Below are 21,745 nucleotides of genomic sequence, written 5' to 3'. Positions count from 1 at the left end.
AGCGGGTTAGGGGCACTTTTCCCTCTTAGAGGGTTTTCCCCTTAACCACAGTCTAATCTCTAACTACGGTTAGTGATTAGATAGGGTTTTGTCACTTAGACAAAACCCTCATCTGTTTCATTGTTCTTCACTTCAGTTCAGTACACTTTGGGGAGTGAACTACGTTCAGCTCACTCTCTCCATTTTGCACACTCTTGCTCTCTTGTTTTCTGACATTTGGTATCAAAGCAGGTTCACCTTGCCTGACCTTCTGCTTCCAACCCGCAAGCTCCATCTTCCAGTTCAGCTCCAGCTTGTCCGCATAGTTCCGTACTGTACCCGCGCCGACGTACTACACGCAATCAATCCATACAACAGTACCATCATCCATACTGTTTGCCGCTGCCACCATCCGTACCTCTCTGCGTAGGCGTCCCGTATAGCTCGTGCGCCATTTTCCCGTACCGGTCGTACACCTGCACCAGATTGTGCCGCACGTGTGAACTACAACAACACCGTACAGCTCCCGCATTCAGTCCGTACCTGCATGCGCCGTACTGTCAGTCCGTACGCTTCTGTCCGTACCAATGCCGTACAGTCACACAACTATTTCTGCCCAGCGCCGTACGTCCATACAGTGTATGGATTTCCGTACAGCAGCGCCATAGCTCTTCCGTACAAGCTTTCTGTGTAGGTTCTTTTCTCTGCATGCATTCTTGCAGGTGATCTTTGGCAGGCATTCTTACAAATAGCCATTGTTTGGCTTGCAATCTGAGAACGCATTTGGGGCAAATTGTCTTGTTGCACGCATTGCAGTCAAGTTGCAGAACCTGCTCCAGAAATTTGGGGTTTTTTTGTTCTGCTTGCAATCTTGCAGACAAAATTTGGGGCATTTGCAATTTTTGCATATATTTGTAAAATTTGGGGCGTTTAGTTCACTTGTCCCTTTCAGGTGCAATTTCTGGCAGAAATTTGGGGCTTTTGCATTGTAGATACAATTTGGCAGTTAAAAGAGCATTTTGGAAGTTTGCAAGCATTTCTGGACTCAGTACGAGTCAATTTACAGACTTTTGCCACTTTTTGCAGATTCTATTTGCAGATTTTTGGGCATTCAGCAGAGCATTGTGGTGCATTTTGAGCCTTTGATAGGCTGTGACAGTATTTGTCACTGTGGGCAGATTTTCTTTGGCAGATTTTCTTTGCTCTCTCAATGTCAATGAGACACTGAATACTTGGTATTTTGACAGTGGTGCTTCAAAGCACATCACTTCCAAGAACAGTCTTTTTGTATCTCTGCATCCTCCACCTACCAAAAAGAAGGTGACTTGTGCAAATAATTCTTCTTATTCAATGTGTGGAGTGGGAGACATTATTCTCACATCCACTCATGGCACAGCTTTCAGAATTTCAGATGTACTCTAGGTGCCAGGTATAAAGAAGAATTTGCTTTCAGTGTCCCCTCCTAATAGAGGAGTATTTCAGGTTGTATTTGTTATGCTAAGTGTGCAGTCAAAGACAAAGAAAATTGCGAGGAGAGTGGTTTATAGTTCTCTAAACAGCCCATATCGCATTTTGCTACAAATTCCTGTTGTTGACTATGCTTTGATGTCGTCTGGCACTTTGTATCTGTAGGCCATCTTCTGGTGGTTCTAGTGATGCCCTATAGGCCATGGTATGTGCCTTGTAGGCATAAGTGTAGGCACTTGTAGTATTAGTGCCTTTTAGGCCACATAGGACACTTAGTCCTATGTGACACCTAGGACACTTAGTCCTAGGTCTAGGTACAAGTACCTTGTATCATCATCTAAGTTTGACGTGACTGCCAAAACTATCGTACGACTCTTTGCTACCTGCACTCTCTCTCTCTTTTGCGATCGTCCCTTCAGTGGTATCAGAGCAGGTATTGCTCTTGTCTTCCCGCTCTCCTCAGTCCCCTGAGTCCTCCATTGCTCATTGGGAGTCTGTTGCTCTGCTGGTCGTCACATCTCCAGCCTGTTCGAGGATCTTCAACTGCTGTCTAAGGCTTCCAAAGCCATTTTTGTCGCCATAATCTACCTTATTGCTGCTTCAACAGAGGCGACTACTTCTAGACCCTGCTGCAGCTTTTTCGAGGTCTCCTTCAGCACCCGTGGCTCTGACATCCCTTGTACATTCATAGGTGGCTATATCCTTTTGGATGAACATGTGCCACCATGACCAGAAACTACCAGGTATTCTGAGACGTTTCCAGAGTACTTCAGCCCATCCCATGGAGGGGGGTTTGTAGGCCATCTTCTTGTGGTTCTAGTGATGCCTTATAGGCCATGGTATGTGCCTATAGGGCATCACTAGAACCACCAGAAGATGGTTCTAGTGATGCCCTATAGGCCATGGTATGTGCCTTGTAGGCATAAGTGTAGGCACTTGTAGTGTTAGTGCCTTTTAGGCCACATAGGACACTTAGTCCTATGTGACACCTAGGACCTAGGACGTACCTTGTACTTGTATCCTTTCATCATCTAAGTTTGACGTGACTGCCAAAACTATCGTACGACTCTTTGCTACCTGCACTCTCTCTCTCTTTTGCGATCGTCCCTTCAGTATCGAGGTCTTTTTCAGCTTGATTTATATGAGAAAAGATCCGATCATGCATTTTTAGTTAGCACTCCCACTTCTGCAATGCAGAATGTGGAGTTATGGCATGCCAAGTATGGACACATGAGCTTACTGACACTTCAAAGGCATGATATGGTTGATGCATTGCCTCCTTTAGAGTCACCTCTTCCTCATGTATGTGAGGGTTGCATCCTTGGCAAGATGCATAGATTCCCTTTCAAGAAGGATGATGCAATGAAAGCTACACGAAAATTACAGCTTATTCACAGTGATGTCTGCGGTCCCATGAGGACACCTGCTTTTGGGGGTTATCTTTATTATGTTACATTCATAGATGACTTCACCAACTACACTTGGGTCTATGGTCTCAAGGCAAAATCAGAAGTGTTTATGCATTTCAAACACTTTGTGGCTATGGTTGAGAATGAGACATGACTCAAGGTGTAGACACTTCGCACAGATCGAGGGGGGGAGTATATGTCTCATGAGTTTGAGGCATTCTTGAAGGAGAAAGGCATCACGCATCAGCTTACAGTGAGGCTTACACCTCAACATAATGGCAAAGCTGAGCGGAAGAATCGCACTCTTATGGAGATGGATAGATGCATGCTTACCAGTAAGAAGTTGCCTCACAAGTTTTGGTTTGAAGGCCTCGTGTGCCAACTATATTTTAAATCGAGCTCCCACAAAGGCTTTGAAGACAATCACTCCCTATGAGGCATGGCATGGGAGAAAGGCCTTCAGTGGACCATTTCAGAGTTTTTGGTTGTGTTCTTTCTTTTTTCAGCATAGTACTCAGCAAGGGCCTTAAGACGCCCTTTGCCTTGTAAGAGTTCTTTTCCCTTTTGGTGTGTTTTGCACTTTGTCCCATAGGCCCGCGAGGCCTTCCGCGGACATCTCTCTCTCTCTCTCCCTCTGTGCATTTTGTGCATTTTGCATTGGTGTGGATACTCGTTTAGTAGCTCCACTACCACAGCTCATTTGTACCAGGTTTTTCACAACCTCATAGACCCATCGGTCTTCCGAAGACTTTAATAAACTTTCTTTCTTTCTTCTCTCTCTCTCTCTCTCTCTCTCTCTCTCTCTCTCTCTCTCTCTCTCGCTCACACACAAGGGCAAGCAGCAAAAAGGTTGACACAGACAAAGAAAATGCTGACCAAGCTTAAGAATATGGCACTAGAAGAAGGATTCCCATCAAATTGGCACCTTAGTAGGATCGTACCGATCCATAAGGGGGGCAACATGGCAAAGAATTATCGACAAGCACGGTGAGCACCCTCATGGCAAAGCTATATGGCACTATTCTGGAGCAAAAAATCAGCAAATGGGCGGAGGAACACACCTAATAAACAAGTCCATGTCACCTTTGAATGAGAGCCCCTGGAAGCAGTCCACACATATAAATATCAAGGACTGGATTTCACAGACAACTACAAATGGAATGCATGTGTGGAAAGGAGGCTTTTGGGAGGTTTGAAAGCTTTGTATAGCTTCCGAAATAAATGCAGTGCAATGAAGGGGGAGGGCAGATTAGAGAAAGGAGTAGAACTGGTAGGAAGGAGAGAGATGAAAGGGAAGAAGGAGATGAAGGGGTAGAGGGAGAGGAAGAGAGAGGAAGAGAGATAGAGAGAGATTGGGAGAGAGTAGGCAGCACGTAGGAGGAAGGAGGACGGAGTAGATAGGATTAGATGTCACATCAAAGGTGCTACAATGAGTGGTGGATGGAGATTTGTATAGTCCCTCCACATGTCCCACCTAAAATCCCTCTAAAGGGCCTCTAAAGTAGCCCATTTCCCCCCTTCATTACAGCCTTCCCCTCCCATAGAATTTCGCCCACAAAATTTACATCCTGGCTGTCCAATGGTGCAGCAAACAGCAACTACTGATCAGCCCGGAAGGAGATAGGGGTAGTCGTAGACAATGCTTTCTGGCTGCCATGAATTTTCATCCTCAGGGAGACCTTGCCATTTGATAAGATACTCTACCTAGATCTTGTTTCTGAGCACATGGTCTCTGAAACCCACGATGTGCTCAGGGGCATAGAGGATGTGACCCTCCTCATCCATAGGTGGTAGCTCAGGAAGAACTTGGACATGCTGTCCTACATGCAGCTTCAGCAAGGACACATGGAAAACATTATGCATCTTGGAGGTATTGGGTAGCTCCAACTCATATGCCACCTCTCCAACTTTGCGGATGATCTTGTAGGGACCATAATACCTGTGCGCAAGCTTCGTATTGGTGTTACCTTTCAGCGATGCATAACGGTTCTTATGGAGGCGTAAATGCACATAATCCCCTTCTTCAAAAGAAAGATACCTCCTGCATTCATCCGCATGCTTCTTTTGCTTGGCTTGGGCATCGTGCATATTCTTCTTAGTCAATTGCAGAAGGGCATCCATTCTTTCCAAGTCACTCCTTGCTTGCTGATTTTTCACAGCTATGTCTGCCATTGAACCCCAACCTTGCATCCATACATTGCTTCAAAAGGGCTCATGCCAATGGAAAGGTGTTTGGTACTGTTGTAGCAAAATTCAGCCACAGCCAGCCACTTATCCCAGGACTTCTGTGTATCATGACAAAAGTTCCTCAAGTATTCCTCCACCCATTTGTTCCCCCTCTCTGACAGTCCATCCGTCTGTGGGTGGTAGCTGAGTGACAAGGCATTTAAGTCCATGCTGATTTTGCCCAAGGATTTCAGCCAATCACAGCCCAGGACAGCATCGATTGGGCCCATATCCAATGCCAACAGATCCCCAGCAAAATCATAATCTTCACAGAGCTTGATCCTTGCATTTTGGCAGCAAAATTTACTGGCCAAATGCTATCCGTTTGCCACCTCTACTCTCAGCCCATGATCAATCTCAATAGCAATCAGTCCCACGCTCTGTAAGGTCTTAGAATTGATGAAACTATGAGTGCTACTGCTGTCCACAAGCATGTGAACAATCATGTCATTAATTTGCCCTTTCAATCTGATAGTTTCAGCACTTTTAGCCCCCATCAAGGCATGAAAAGAGATAGCATAAATTGTTTGATGCGTATCCCAATAGATCTCCTCGTCCACAGGAGCATTTTCCATTTGCACCCTCTTGTGCAAGAAAAGGCATAGCAACTTGATGCTCCATAAGAAAAGACGTAGATCTACGACCTCGCATGCCAGGAGTGGGCTGAATGTCCAATGATGACATATCATGGATATCATGACCAGTTGCACCACCTGGATCAAAGAGGAAATCAATCCCCTTCGTGGCTCCATTGTTAGAAGCCTAATCCGCATCATGTGCTCTTGTTGTCTCATCATGAGAGGCATCGAATGAATCTGTGGCATCAACGAAATCCTCATCATAAGAGATTTCAAGGATCATATTGAGCTTGGCTGAGCCAGTATTCCGCATCTTGCAAACATCCCGATGCTCAGGGGTCCATTTCTCCCCACACTTAAAGCATAAGTTTGCCTTTTTTTGCTGTCCATTATGGCCCTAGTATACTGCTTAATTTCTGATTTTTCATTTCTAGCAGTAGGCTTAGTCCCTGGCTTGGCATCTAATGGCATGTATGGCCTGGCATAGGGCATTTGACTATCTGAAACAGCAGGAAACCTTGGAAAGAACACTGCTGCAAATTTTTTATCATGCTAATCACCCATCTTAGGCTTCTTCTCAGCCTCATTTGCAGCACCATGTATGATGCCCGTTCCACTCTTATACTCGCTGGAATATTTCAGCTCAAATACCTCTACCACTTGGGCTTCCCTCTCAATAGTTTGATGATTATGCGCCTTCACATCTACAGCCAGAGAAGGACTTAACCCCTGGATGAAACGAAGCAGCTTCCCCTTTTCAGATATGTCCTGCACAAACAAGGAAAGCCTCCAAAAGCGCTGCAAATACTCTTGGACCGTACCGGTCCGCACAAGGCATAGAATTCAGCCAAGTGCCAATCCCAGACGAATGGGAATACGAATGTAGTGACCATCAATTTTTGAAACCCCTCCAGGTGGTTGGTCTCTGAGGCGAATCCCTCATGTATCGCCACCATGTGTGGGCATAGTCCTACATATGCATACTTGCAAAAATGATGCGCTCCTCCTCAGACATGGGGTAGAAGCGAAAATAGTCTTCCAGCTTCGTGAGCCACTCCTCCAACTCATTGGGAGTGCGAGTGTCCCCTTTAAACTTATGCACCGAGAGCTTATCCTTCACATCCTTGGCTGCATACTGCTTATTGTACCCACCAGAATGTCGGGCATCCTCACACTTAAGGCTCACATACTGAGGAAGGGGCATCTCATCCCGCACTTCCTCAGGCAAGGCTATGTAAGAGCGTAAGGCATCTGAGAGCATATCGTATGTGGTCACTTGCTGCCCATTTACAGCATTATGTTGCGTAAGAGCACCACCAGCCTGATGCAAGGGTTGTGTCTGACTAAAGGTGTTCATTGACGGAACCATAGAAACATGCAGCCCTGGCTGAGTCTGCCTTCCAAAGGAATCCCTCTGAAAAGATAGTGCGGTAAAAGCTTGAGAAGAGGGCTGACCTCTTTCCCAGCTGCCCTGTAACCCAAAACTAGATCCAAGCACGCTCACGGGTGCAGTACTGAATGAATTGCATACCCAAAGGTCAGCCCAGTATAGACGGCCCAGCCTGCGTAGAAGCAGGAAACTGTGAGCCAAAAGGTGGCTTGGTATCTGTCAAGAAAGTGCTCTGCGGCATAGAAAAAGCATCACCCAAATCAGTGTAATCCCCATGCTGGGGTACATGCTCATAGGCACGGCGTGCATCAGCCATAAACCCTCTGCGTGGGCCCAATAACTCATCATGGCTATCTGATTGATCCCCATGCTGCGGTGCGGGCTGCTTACCCTTATCCTGCATAGCAATGGCAAATGTGATCTGTTGTCCCATTTGAGCAAGAGCAGTATCCTGCATAGCCATGGCTATGGTAAGCTGTTGGCTGAACTCCCGTCCTATCTGGCAGAAAGCACCCTAGAGCATAGAGGAGAGGGCATCCAAAAACTATGTTTGCGCTGCTTGTGCTTCCCGAGATGCAGGAGAGAGAGGCTGAGTGGTAGGAACCTCTGTTCCACCGGTGGATGCAGACACTTTGGCAGGCAGTTGCTCATACTGAGCAGCCTCATCACTGTCATGCAATATATTACGAGGGGCACGCTTCAGTGGCATGGTGACTGGCCCTGGGGAGAGAAGCTCGAATGTAGGCAAAGAGAAATGGATAGCAAATCCCTGCTGTAATGAGCACCTAAGATAGTGTGTGGAAACACGAAAAGGTCGATGGAGAGGCTCGAGAGAAAGGTCGTCGAAGAAGCTTCGAAACAGGGCCCGAATGAGCCAAAATAGGGCTGTGGAAAGCCCCTAAAAGAGGCTGGAAATTTTTGAATTTTTGCCTCCCTCTTATTTTATTTTGTTTTTTTTTTCGGGGGGGGAGGGTCCCTATGTCACCTAGGACTGTTAGGACAGCACTAACCTAAGACTCCTAGGACTGTTAAGGCTAACCTAACTTAACTAGTTAGTACCAACCTAACCTAGCCCAACTAAATTAACCTAAACCTAACCCACTAACTAAACCCCACCTAAGTAACAAGACCTACCAACCTAACCTCACCTAACTAACCCAACCCAATCGGTTAACCTAACCCTAACCTAACTAACACCTGTTAGTTTGCAAGACCTTGTAGGCTAAGGTTTGCAAGGGCGGGGTGACGGCCGGCGACGAAGGCGTCGTGACGGGAGGCGGCAACGAGGGCGATGTAGATTGGTGAGGCGGCGTCACGGCGAGGCTGCATGGGAGTGAGGCGTGGACTGCATGGGTGTGAGGCGTCATGGCAGGGTTGGCTCACGGGCTCGGGGACGGGCTCACATGGCTCATGGACAACAACAGATGGAAGGCAAACAGCGATGGAGAGACCAATGGCAGCGAACGGAAGCCCTTGATTCGGGTATGAGGTTGAGGGCTGCAGATTCGAGTCAGCTGCTTGACTACCTGGGGGCTGCACATTCGAGTCAGCTGCTCATGACTTCCAGGGGAGGCTAGTCGTTGAAGCCAGGTCCTATTGGTCTGTTGCACGTATTGGAGCTTGCAGTAGTTTTGAGAGCTGAAAGCTCAACAAGATACTTGCCGACGTTCAAGGTTTTTATGTTGGTTGAACTGCAAGCACAGTACGTTGAGTTGGTGTTGGCACCGAAGGGGGGGAAGGGCAAATTAGAGAAAGGAGTAGAATTGGTAGGAGGGAGAGAGATGAAGGGGAAGAAGGAGAGGAAGGGGTAGAGGGAGAGGAAGAGAGAGATTGGGAGAGAGAGTAGGCAGCACGTAGGAGGAAGGACGAGGGAATAGATAGAATTAGATGTCACATCAAAGGTGCTACAATGAGTGGTGGATGGAGACTTATATAGTCCCTCCACATGTCCCACCTAAAATCCCTCTAAAGGGCCTCTAAATTAGCCCATTTCCCCCCTTCATTACATGCAGGAAGGCTCATCTGTGGAATTGGGAAATGCGAAACTTTCTGTACACCATGCTTATGTTAACAGTGATCCCATATGGATGCTTAGCTTGGGCACCCAGGCTCTCTAGGATGTATTGGGAAAGGATAGAAACTTTACACAAATGTTTCCTGATATGGGAGTTAGGGGTAAAGGCACACACACCCTACCGCATCCTACTGGCTGAAACAGGTTCGATACCTTTAGAAGGGGAAGCATTATGTCATATCATGGCTTACCTCAACAAAGTTGAGATGCACACCACTAGGATACCCCGCAAGGCGATGAAGCTACACAAATCAAGGGATGGCACAAAAAGGGCATGACGTGGATGGAATCATGGGGTATAACAGCTGCTGATATACCAGAAGATGCATGTGAAATCAAAGAGATAGTGATGCAAATAATGCGACAAAAGCTATGGCAAAACCCGAGGACAAAAATGCAGTTCTACAAACAGGAAATTAACTCAATGGACAGTTATGGAATGCAGAAATACTCGGAGAAGACATATCAATATTCAAAAGATAGCTAATCTGCAAAATTAGAACTAGGTCACATGATGTGAAGGTGGAGAGGGGTAGGTGGGCAAGACCCAGGATCCCGAGAGAGGAATGGACCAGCAAAATCTGCCCCACAAGGGAGGTAGAAAATGAGCAGCATGTACTCCTCATATGTAGAGCTCACGCTCACATCAGAGAAGGATATGAGGGCAGCAGAGACAAATTGAAAAATCTGCTGGAGCAGCCAGCCAAAAAGCTAGGGAGCTACTTGAAGGAGGTTTTGGAACACCGTAACCAGGTACAAGGACTAGAGCATCGCAAGGTGGACCCGATTGCAATAGCATGTAGTTCTTTGACAACAAGTCTCCCATTAATTGGCAGACGCTATAGACTTAGCTGGATCTTGGAATTATAATCACTTGTCCCATGAGTTTTGTGTGTCAAAACTGAAAAGCCTCAGATATTCTTTATTTACACTCTCAGTTTGACCATCAGATAGGGGATGGTAGGCTGTACTCAGGGCCAACCTGGCACCCATACCCCGTCATGAATTTAGCATAGCTGTCTCTAATATCTCTTGAGGGAGGCCATGCAGCCTAATTATATATTCCATGAATTGATAGGCTACTTGAGAAGGAGTGTGAGTGGTTTTAGTTCGCACAAAATGGGCTGTCTTTGTCAGCCTGTCCACAACCACCATGATATTGTTCCACCCTTTGTTGTGGTGGGAAAACCAGTAATAATATCCATGTGTATATGAGTCCATAAGCAGGGGATGTAACAGACCTGCTGGAATATGGTTCTGTTTTGCTGACACAGCACACAACTTTTAGCATAATCTAGCATCCTTCCACAAAAGCTCTTTTTTACTTGGCCAGCACTAGAGCGTTTTATGAAACTCTAAAATCCTAAGAAGCCATGCGATGCGGCACATTCTAAGCTGTTAGATCAACTGGCCTATTATTAGCTACTTACAATAGCTCAAATACTTAGGAGTTGGACAAGCATTCTAGTTATCTCCTCATAGGTCTTTCCCGAATCAACGTGCCCTCTCAAGAGAGAGCTAGCATGGACCATTCACCAAATAAACTCTGTTTAAGTACCATATAAGAGCATTTCTCAGGGCATACTTTTGATAACCCATGCAGTGTGTACCTTGTAAGGCCACAAAGATAGCAGCAGTCTCAGTGTAAACTACTCGGTGCTTTCTATCAATTCAAACAACGGATTTTGCAGAGGCAATTGAATGAGATGATTGCGAGTTGCCAAACACATATACTTGAACTTAAGAGTTTGCAATTAAGCTGGAATTAAGACTTATACAGCTTAAACACAAAGTGACATCATTGGAGAATGCAATATGATTGAGGGGCCAAGACGGGGCCCCCCCCTTATCCAGGCTCACTTTATTCTTGAAAATGGAGATACAAGACCAAGGTGCAATGCACCTTCCAAACTGATGAACTCAGTGAAAACCTAGGACCTAGATACAAGACTCAAGAGCATATGTACAAGGTAGACAACAAAAAGGAGGACTCCAAGCTCAGGTTTCAGCTCTTGGCTTGCCCAATCCACAAGGAAGAAGCCTGCAACAATCACCACTTACATCCAACATTAGAGACAAACACTAGTTTCTAGAAAGATAGTAGAAACAACATGAAATAGTGCTGTAAATGAGATAAACTTGACAATACAGGCTCCCTTCGTGACTTGACCCTTTTGTAGATGAAGTCCTTGATGCCTCTGAAGCTACCTTGGGTGAGGGGAGTGTGGAAATGGGGCTGGAATGAGAACAGCTTAGAAAAACAGCCTGTAGGCTAGAGAGAGAAAGCTTTTATGGAGTGATAGCTGTAGAGAGAGAGTGCCAATGCTGATCCCAAGGGAGGAGATGTAAGACAGGAGCTGCTACTGTTCCAGAGGTGCACAGAAAGGCAGATTTCTGCAAGGGAAATGGGCTGGAACAGTAGAGAGAGAAATTCTGCAGTAGAGAGAGAAAGACTGCAGCAGGAGAGAGAAAGGGGCTGTGGCTGCTCCAGGCTAGGTGAAGGAGAGAGGATGCTGCTGCTGTTCCAGAAGAGCTGAGAGGGGGCAGATTTCTGGAGAGGAGGGGCTGGAACTGTAGAGAGAGAATGTGCTGTTGTAGAGAGAGAAAGTGCTGCTGAGGTGTGAGAATGGCCTGGGGAGAAGCTGGCTGCACCCAAGGAGCTGGAGAGGTTCTGCTGCATCATCTAAAAGGAGGGAGAAGAAAAGTGACGAAATTTTCATGTGTGGAATGAAGGGGAGAGGCCTTCTTTTATAGGCTCAGCCCCCCCTCCTAGGCCTAGAGTGGAAGGTGGCCCAAAGAGGACAGCCCACAACCTGCCCCAAATCTACCAGATTTGGGGCCAAACACTTGGCCTGCATGCCCTGCCACTTGCCATGCATGCTGCCACATGTGTGGGACAGGTGGACTGACCTGCCAGCTCAGATTCCAAGTGGCAGTCTGCCACGTGTCAGCTGCCACGTCACTCCCAAAAACCCTAAAATTTCAAAGTTGTCAGAATTTAATTCTGATCGCACACACGGGTTCCTAACAGCTTAGACTATCTATTGACGTACTCTAAGGTCATAACTGAGCCATACTGAGCTCATTTGTTTGTCGTCTTATCTTGTATCTCCATTACTCTTGGCATGCTGCCAGGCCCACACCCAAAGCTCAGGGAACATTCTCTTGAATGGTTCCTAGGTCGGTATGCAATCTGTGCATTTGATTGGTCCCATGTTTGGGTACTCAGGTGGGGTGTGGTTTCTAGATGTCCCTCTCAAAGAAATGCCATCACTCTTGTGGGTCACTAATGCCCATAACCCCAAGCAAGGGGGTCCACCCTCAAATGCTAGACCTAGTCCCCATTGTCCGTAACTGAACAGAAGGAAAACATTTCATTTCTTAATAAGCATACTATTGAAAAACAAAAAGAAATAGTAAAGCAAGTGGATACATGTTGAAGCAGGATGACACTCAGGAAGCTCCTATCATGAGTTGGGAAGATATACTCTGTCACTCAATTTCCTGCTCTCATAGGCAATGACCTTGTGACCTTGTTTAAGGACAGCTCCTATGCATTTACTGCTTGCATCCGCCTCTATTAGAAATGATCTTGAAATGCCTGGGCATACCAAGATTGAAGCTGTCTCGCAAGGGCTTTCTCGAGATCATCCAAGCCTGACTGAGCAAGAGAGTCCCACACCAAAGCCCCTTTCTTAAGTAAGTCTGTGAGTGCAGCTGCTCGTTTGGCATAGTGCTTTGTAAAAAGCTCAACTACCATGTTTATGATCAGGAAATGTTCGCCATCCTATATGTCTTCAAAAAGTGGCATCAGTACCCTTATGGGAGGAAAATCAAAGTCAAAATTAATCAATGTTCACCCAACTTGTCAGCCAAGCAAAAGAGATGGTTGGCTTCAGTGCAGTCCTATGATTTTAACATTGCGTATAGAAAGGGGAAAGAATTTGTGGCTGCAGATGTCTTGTCCAGGATGTGGGCTTGCACATTGTTTGCAGTTCTTTCCATCTTCCAAAATTGGGTACATGGCATTCAAGAGCAGTATATGCATACTTCAAAGACAGCAGCCATTTTTTCAGAGCCTTATGCCCAGATCATCTTGACTTTAAATTGCATGATTCTAGAACAAAATTAAGACTAATAATATAGGTAGTGGGTGTTGAGAGAAATGCATTCTTCCCCTATGGCAGGACATACAGACGTCAAAAAGACGTGTGAGAGGATAAGGCGGAGTTTCTTCTCAGAAGGTCTGTGGAGACAAGCAACTCTCTTCTCCAACAAGAGTAGCATTTGACTCATAATGCACCTAAGGAGTTCTCATAAATCTTCGAGCCACAATTGCATCCTTTCACAAGACCTGACAGGCTCAGCACAGTTGGCATGTCAAACATGCTACGTGCTTAAGCCAGGACTCTTGCACAGCTATAATTAATAATCTCAAAAAGTTATGAGGAAAACCTTGAATATCCCACATAATCATTTGATTGGCGGTACTTTACATGCAGCCAGGGTTCTTTACATGCAGAAGCCAGCCTGATGTAGCACAGAGAACCCCTTTGGGAAGCAGGTTAGCCCCTTCCAGTTTGACACTGCTTGCTGATATGACTAAGCTGAAGAGTCTCCTTAGTTTCCATTGAATCACCTCAACATCTGTTGATTCAACATGTAATTCTTAAAAGGCAGATGCACTATGACTGTGCTATGATTCTTGTAAATGGATGGATGCCTGAAGTATAGAGATAAGAAACATAACATTCAAACCTGGACTGATGTACAAAGTGACAATACATCACTGCGCTGATTCTTGCAAATGGATAGATGCCTCAAGTATAGATGTAAGAAACATAACATTCAGACCTGGACTGATGTACAAAGTGACAATACATCAATGCACTATAGGCTGGCCATACCACAGGAAGTTCTTCTTTCTCTTATCTTCTTCTTTTTCTTCTTTACAAATCTAGGAAAAAGACGGGCAATGCAAATAACACGATTGACATAGGAGGTTCAGATAAGAAATCTCCCCAGCTTCCAGACCAACCTGCAAATTGTAAACGAGTATGAATGACAATTACCTCAAATGAGGTAGTTGAGCAGTCACACTGTTTGCCCAAGGTGGGGGGGTACTATTGGCAGTTTTATCAATGCCACTGTTCTGTACAAAAAGTTTTTGTGCAAAAAGATTTCCTCTTTCACTGGAAGCAGTCCCTGTAAAAAGTTGTTTCCTGTTCTCATGAAGTTTAAGATTCTGTTATGGAAAAAGAAAAAAGAATTAGAGGCAGAAGCAAACTTATTATTCGCATTCCATAAAAAATCCCGAGCTTGTGTCCCAAGAATCACCTCAGTGCGGATGGTCAGAACCTCCTTAAACTCACTCGTGGTTTTCACAAGTCTTCCCTTCAAATCATCCAGGACTGTTTTGGAATGCTCAATGCTATGCTTTGAAGGGTTTACATCTCCATTTTGCAAAACTTGAATGGACTCCAACTCTGAAACTGAAGAATTTAATGCTGTAAGGTCCTGCTTCAGAAGGGCTATGAGGTCTTGAATCTCTTTAGCAGGATCATCAAACATGGAGGAACGCTTTGCCACTATGGCCAATTCAAACCAACACAAACAGAGATCAGTAAATGGAATCCTCCAACAAAATGAGTCCACTTTAAAAAACTTAACTACTAACTACAACTATGCACGCTGCAGCAAGCAAAGACTCTAACAAAAGATAGGGTATCCTAAATAAAATACTGTTCCATTCAAAGACCTGATTCAAATGAAGATCTATAGACAAGCATTAGTTTTGATCACTAAGCAATTATTAATTTTCTCACAATCCTGCAGCCTCCACCCAAGCATTGTAACACTCAAATCTTAATCTATGACGCAACAGATCCAGACCAGTTGGTATGCAGCCTCCTTTTGTAATAAGCAGGGGAGAATAAGCATAAGTTGGTGGTGCTTAGAGGGGGTAAAATGGGCTAATGTAGAGGAGTTTGCAAAAAAAGTTACGCAAATCAAAGTTGGTAAAACTAAGATCATGATCTTCAAAGCCAATAAGAGGCAACTCCATCACGAGACATTCACATTTGGCAAAGTTGGTAAAACTAAGATCATGATCTTCAAAGCCAATAAGAGGCAACTCCATCACGAGACATTCACATTTGGCATGCGAGCAGGTGGGGATTGTCTGGCACCTTGGCTAGATTCAACAAGGAATACTTTTTGGCTTCTTGCAAGGTTATCTCGGGAAGGACATATCATGGTACAAACGGCATTTAATCTCTAAAGTAAAGACCAGCTTTCATGAACTAGAGGTGGAGAAGGGCAGGTGGACAAGACCCAAAAGCCCCCGGAACGCAAAGTACTCCTTAAAATTTGTCCCAAAGTGGAGATCGGAAACTAGGAAGATACGCTCCTCCATCGCTGAGCGTATGCACACATCAGGTAAAAGTACAGCAGCAATGCCACAAGCCCGAAAACCCTCTCCGCGATTCCGGCCCAGCAGCTAGGTCCTACATAAAGGAAATCCTAGAACACCGCAACAAAGTCCTTGACAAGGTGCAGCATTTACTTCAATATGCGCTTGCAGCATAGCACAGCAAACGATATATAAAGTTTTCTCACATTTTTGAATGTAACAAACCACTATCATTTGGATAGTGATCACCACGCCATAGATCCTGAAGGATATCTATAGGTATCACGAGGGCGTGAATTTTACATTGCGAAATTTACTAGTGAATAAATACCTTTAGCCTGCATGTGGGCAAGACCATGGGTTGTAGGTGTGCAAGGACCCCCTAGGAATTAATGGCCTTGGGGGTGAATTATTTGTTTGATCCAAAAACGGGGCAAAGAGCCCTTAGGATTTAATGTTGGGCCATTGGTATGGTCCAAAGAGTGCCCCATTGGTATGGCGAAAAGGGGGCAAAGGGCCCTTCGGATTTAATGTTGGGCCATTGGTATGGTCCAAAGAGTGCCCCATATAGGGGGCATGGGGCAATTGAAATGTGGAATTGCCACGCGGCACTTCCCAAATGCATGGGGGCTGTTGGAAGCACCTAGAACAGGTTGCAGGGTGCCAACAGGCGAAAGGAAGCCTTACGTTCGGCGATTTGGCGACGGGTTGTCTGGATCAACGAATCCGTACAGCGACTTTACTAGGGGCTGGAGCTGCATGTTGCAGGTGGTTTCCAAGGCTATGAAGAGCTCCAATTGACAATTTGCGTCCGTACAAGGCTGTGAAGAGCTTGTGGGCAGAGATCACGATGTCTGTACGTAGGATGGTCACAGTTCAGGCTGTTAAGAGCCCGTGGAAGAGATCACAACGTCCATACGTAGGCTGGTCATGTTTCCAAGGCTCTGAAGAGCTCGTGGGTAGAGGTCACGAATCCCCTATGTAGGCTGGTCATAACAGCCCCTTGAGAGATCGCTAATGTTGGCGTGGGATGCAATAATTCTGACATGGCACAGTCGATTGCCTTTGTACTGTTCGGGAGGTATCGATTGCTCATACGAGCCTGCTCACTGGTCACGACTTCTTCTTGGAACCTTGGCTGATCACCATAGCCTGCCTTGTCGTCACAATGAACCTTGGAAGGCTGGCAGGGCATAAAGTTCCACCTACACGTCACAAGCTGTCCAGAAGGGGTTGTGAGGTCACAAGACACTGCTTAGTGCAGTGGGAACACTAGCCCAGCTTACTCAAGACCCACGGTTTGCTGCGTTTCTGCAAGCTCCTCCAAAGACTAAGGAGAAAAAGAGACATTCACATTCAGGGGAACCCAGTGGGGTTCAAAGACAGCCATATGAATTCTATGCCACTCAATGGACAGCCATCAGTTATGCCAATGCACAGGGTGCTCCATTGCAACAGTCTATCTATGGTCCTAGTGTTGATTTTTAGTATGCAATACAGGGACAGCAAGCTATTCCCAACCCTCAGTGCATCCAGAATATTTAGTATGCAATAATTTTTAGTATGCAATACAGGGGCAGCAAGCTATTCCCCAACCCTCTGTGCATCCAGAATATTTTGGGGGTGGTTCAGTGTTCCACGCAATGGCTGGTCAAGCTATGGATAATTTTGGAATGCCTAGAAACTACCCTATTGGTTTTCAGCCTGGTATGCAAGGTATGCAAGGGACTATGCTTGGGGGTATCCAGCCTGGAATGTATAATGTAATATATGGAAATATTGGCATGCAGCCAGGAATGCAGCGTGGAATGCATGGCACTATGAGAGCTCCTGCAAGTATATACCTAAATGAGTCCAGGAACATGCCCAAACTCATCCTCTAAAAACACAACATAGTGCAGTTTCAATAAAATGATAGTCACTCATAAGGGTGAAAATGATAAACTCCATCACGCATAGCAGGGACTAGCTACTACGACATCCCCACTGACGTCATCAGTGCCCAACAGTAGGTGTAGACCATAGTATGAACATATTGTCGGCACTGCAAGGTGAAGGGCAGACTCAGCCATGATTGAAGCTAGCACTAAAGGAGAAGGCTAGCACTACAGCAGCTCCTACAGGTATGTTTGGTATGCAAGGAATTGGGGCTGTTATGACAAACCCTCCTATGGGTAGTGGCAATGTTGGTCAAGCTTGGGTAATGCTATGCAAGCACCATTTTTGCAGCACATGTTTATAATAATAATTTGACACCCAAAGGCTAAAAGTTTTGGAACCGTATCGTGGGTGTAGGACAGCTATTACCACTTATAAACAACGGTAAATTACTCTCATAAGCTCTCCCTCACTCCCTCTCTCTGTAGATGCACTAGGGCCCAGGACAAATCGTCAGGCTGGACCCCCCCGAAGGTCTTTATTCATCCAAGAAAATCTGTTACAGAAGTTCAGCGTAGAGCTATCTCGTAAATCTCCACATTACAAAACGTGAATAATCCATTTTCTTACAAGAGCTTCAAGCTCGATTCAAATTGGCAACATGCCACTTGTCTAAAATTTAGACTAAATCCTATTACATGCCACTAAGGGCCATTTTGGAGTCTTCAAAGCTCTCGGTCACACGAACCGCCTCCTATATACTTGTCAGGCTCCCATTACGCTTAGGAAAAATAATCCTTCCTAGTACTTGCAACAATTAATTAAAGCGCACCACCATGGTACCCATTAATTGTTAGCGCTTTGCATGCAAATAACACATTGTGGACTAATCCTAGTCACGGTGGGCGTCCCCACTGAACACATGTGCACATCTAAACAAATATATATACAAATAAATATATATATATATTCTCTGGTTGACCGGAGTCAGCACTCTTGATTATAATTAAAGAGCTTTGACCAAAGGTCAAGGCGCCTTAATCATAGCCAAGTCTCTCCAACCGAAGTTGGCACATCTTGGCTAACCGGGGTTAACCCTCTTGGCGCATGCCAAGTCTTGTTGACCGAAGTCAACACTCTCTGACCGCAGTCACTAGAGTCAAGTATCTTTGACCGTAGTCAATCCTTTGACCATTAAAATAACTCTTTAACCATAATTAACACATATAAAACTCTTTAATTATGATCAAATAAATGGTCAACTATACTTTGACTTAGAATATTTACATTGTGGTGACATCCCCTCGGCTTCTATTCAGTTGACCTCAACTGAAAAGCTTCCTTGTAAACATCCAAAAGCTGTGGATAATCGGATAACATATCTTCGTCCATCCACTTGGCATCTAATGCCGTATAATTCTTCAATTTTACAAGATACCTGTAAAACTCCTTACCCTGAGGGCCTTTACGTACAATATGGTACACAATTTGCTCTGGCTGAAGGACTTCCTCCAGCTCATCCACTTCTGGTGGATCTTCTGATACTGGTTCTGTAGGCTCTGGTCCCTGAAATTTCTTTAGAAGACTCACATGGAATGCATTGTGAATCCTCCAATGCTCTGGCAATGCTAATCTGTATGCAACCTCATTTATTCTTTCTGTAACCGTGAAAGGACCATAGTATCTGGGAGATAACTTTGCATACACTTTCTGTTTGCCTTTAAACTTGTGGAGCCTAGCTTTTTCAAACCTCAGAAGTACCCAGTCCCCTTCCTTGAGATCTAACTGTCTCCTATGCTTATCTGCAGCTCTTTTATGTTTCTCTTGAGACCTTTCAATTGCTGTCCGGACTTGGCTGTAAGCTGTTTGGAGGTCTCTGACAAACCGATCAGCTGCAAATATTTCATCTTTAGTCCTCAATATAGGTGGCAAAATCACCTTCCCATATATGACTTCAAAAGGGGCTTTCCCTGTAGAGCTATGTATTGTATTATTGTAAGCAAACTCTACTAACGGTAGGTACTTTTCCCAGTCTGAACTTTGGTCACCCACGTAGCATTTCAGCATATCCAAAATTGTAGAATTTGCTACTTCACTTTGACCATCTGTCTGGGGATGGAAAGAAGAAGAAAAGTTCAGATTCGTCCCCATGTTATCAAATAAGGCTCTCCAGAATAGACTGGTCATTCTGGGATCTCGATCACTAACAATGGACTTAGGCATACCATGATGTTTGAAAATTTGTGCCATGAACAGCTTAGCCATATGATCTGCCTTTATGGTTTTGCGAACCGGAATGAAATGAGCTTGCTTGCTGAATCTATCAATGATAGTCCAAATCCCATCATTCCCTGACTTTGATCTCGGCAAATCAAAAATAAAGTCCATTGTAATACTTTCCCATGGTGCCTGAGGCACGGGAAGAGGCATAAGTAGGCCAGGTGCCTTCCGTCTATCATACTTCATTTTCTGACACGTAAGGCATTCAGTAACAAACTGATGTATATCTTTCCGCATTCCTGGCCAAAAGAAATACCTCTCTAGTGCTAGAGTTGTTGCTGTAATTCCTCTATGTCCAGCATAGGGAGGTGCATGGCATTCCCCCAAAATCTTTTTCCTCATCTCCTGGGTGATGCATAGGCAATCATCTTTCATTAAATACCCATCTTTCAGGGAATAGTAACTAGTGGATTGCCCCTCTTGCATTTGCTGTAAAATTTCACCAAAATCAAAATCATGAGCATATTGTTCCCTCATGCCTTCCAGGTCCTGATGATAAGCAATAGTTACATTATTGACCTGGGGTCTTCGGGACAAGGCATCTGCCACTCTGTTCCGAATTCCTGGAGTATGGACAATCTGAAAATGATACATTGACAGCATGTTTGCCCATTTCATATGCTTCTCGGAAAGCTTGGTCTGAGTCAAAAAGTATCTCAGACTTTGGTGATCTGTTTTGACAGTAAAATCTGCACCCAAAAGATAGTGTTTCCATGTATGGATGGCAATAACTCTTTCTCATAGATTCCTAAATATCTTTCCGCATCCCGAAGTCGCCTGCTTTCATAGGCTACTACATGACCATTCTGATGCAATGCAGCCCCAACACATTCTCCACAAGCATCGCAATCCACATCAAAAGATTGATAAAGATCCGGGACTACCAGAATAGGCTCTGTAGTCAACTTCTCCTTGAGTGTATTGAATGCTTTCTTCTGTGATAATCCCCATGTGAAGGCTGCATTTTTCTTAGTGAGGTCATGTAATGGAGCTGCGATATCAGCAAAATGTCTGATAAACCTTCTGTAGTAAGAACACAGGCCTAAGAAGCTTCGAACTTCATGCACAGTTTTCAGCTCTGGCCATTCATGAATGGCACGGATCTTCGATGGATCCATTTGTATCCCATTCTTGGATATTATATGCCCCAGATAGTGGATTTCTTCCAAGAAGAACTCACTTTAGCAAGATGTTCTCTGTGGTCTTCCTCTGTCTTAGAAAAAACTAAGATATCATCAAAGAAAGTACCCGTAAAATGCCTGTACTTCCGGAAGATGCGATCCATCATTCTATTCAATGTGGCTGGAGCATTTGTCAACCCAAAAGGCATCACTAAGTATTCATACAACCCGAATGTAGTGCGGAATGCTATCTTGTGCACATCCTGAGGTTGTATCCTCACTTGGTGGTAGCCACTCTTTAAGTCTATCCTGCTGAAAACTGAAGCTCCATTTAACTGATCCAGGACATCATCAATGCGCGGAATAGGGAATCTATTCTTGATGGTCATTTTATTCAGTGCGCGATAATCAACGCACATACGGAATGAACCATCTTTCTTCTGTACTAATAGTACAGGGGAACAAAAAGGAGACGAGCTGGGCTGAATCAACCCTTTGGACAGCAAGTCATGTACCTGAGCCATAATCTCCTCTCTCTGAGTCGCATTGACTCTATAAGGGGGTCTGTTTGGTGGCTCACTACCAGGCATTAACTCTATCTGATGATCTTCTGGTCTCTCTGGGGGTAACTCCCTTGGCAAAACATCAGAAAAGCAATCTTTAAAGTTTACAAGAAACTGAAACTTATCTTTGTCTGCATCATTCATTTCAGCATGCATATCATTCTCTTTTTCTTTTACAAAAACCATGTACGCAGAAATTGCAGACTTTATTGCTTTACCGCATGAAACATCAGATACAATGGGGATAGTGTCCCCTTTATTCCTGGCAATTAAACGCTGATTTTTCCCCCTATGCACAAACTCCAACGCTCTTTTAGGAAGAGTCAACTTCACTGCCTTGCGGTGAAACCAAGGCATCCCCAAAACTA

General features: G+C 44.9%; 1 protein-coding gene across 3 annotated transcripts in view; it reads right to left on the bottom strand.

The window, feature by feature from the left end:
* The window catches only part of LOC147906266 (syntaxin-32-like), a 104,989-nt gene that overhangs the window by 48,759 nt on the left and 34,485 nt on the right, over nucleotides 1–21,745 (bottom strand). For all 3 annotated transcript variants that reach the window (XM_087383881.1, XM_087383889.1, XM_087383873.1), the window contains exons 2-3: nucleotides 14,461–14,711; nucleotides 14,196–14,368 (exon numbers count right to left, since the gene is read on the bottom strand). In XM_087383881.1, coding sequence (XP_087240007.1) covers nucleotides 14,196–14,368; nucleotides 14,461–14,711 — 424 coding nt within the window. The remainder of the gene's footprint in view (nucleotides 1–14,195; nucleotides 14,369–14,460; nucleotides 14,712–21,745) is intronic.

The sequence above is a fragment of the Dipteris shenzhenensis genome, chromosome 1, assembly GCF_047967505.1.
Source record: "Dipteris shenzhenensis isolate YYH24624 ecotype China chromosome 1, Dip_SZ_1.0, whole genome shotgun sequence".
In the NCBI taxonomy this organism is placed as follows: domain Eukaryota; kingdom Viridiplantae; phylum Streptophyta; class Polypodiopsida; order Gleicheniales; family Dipteridaceae; genus Dipteris; species Dipteris shenzhenensis.
This window is presented reverse-complemented; position numbering and strand designations above follow the sequence as displayed.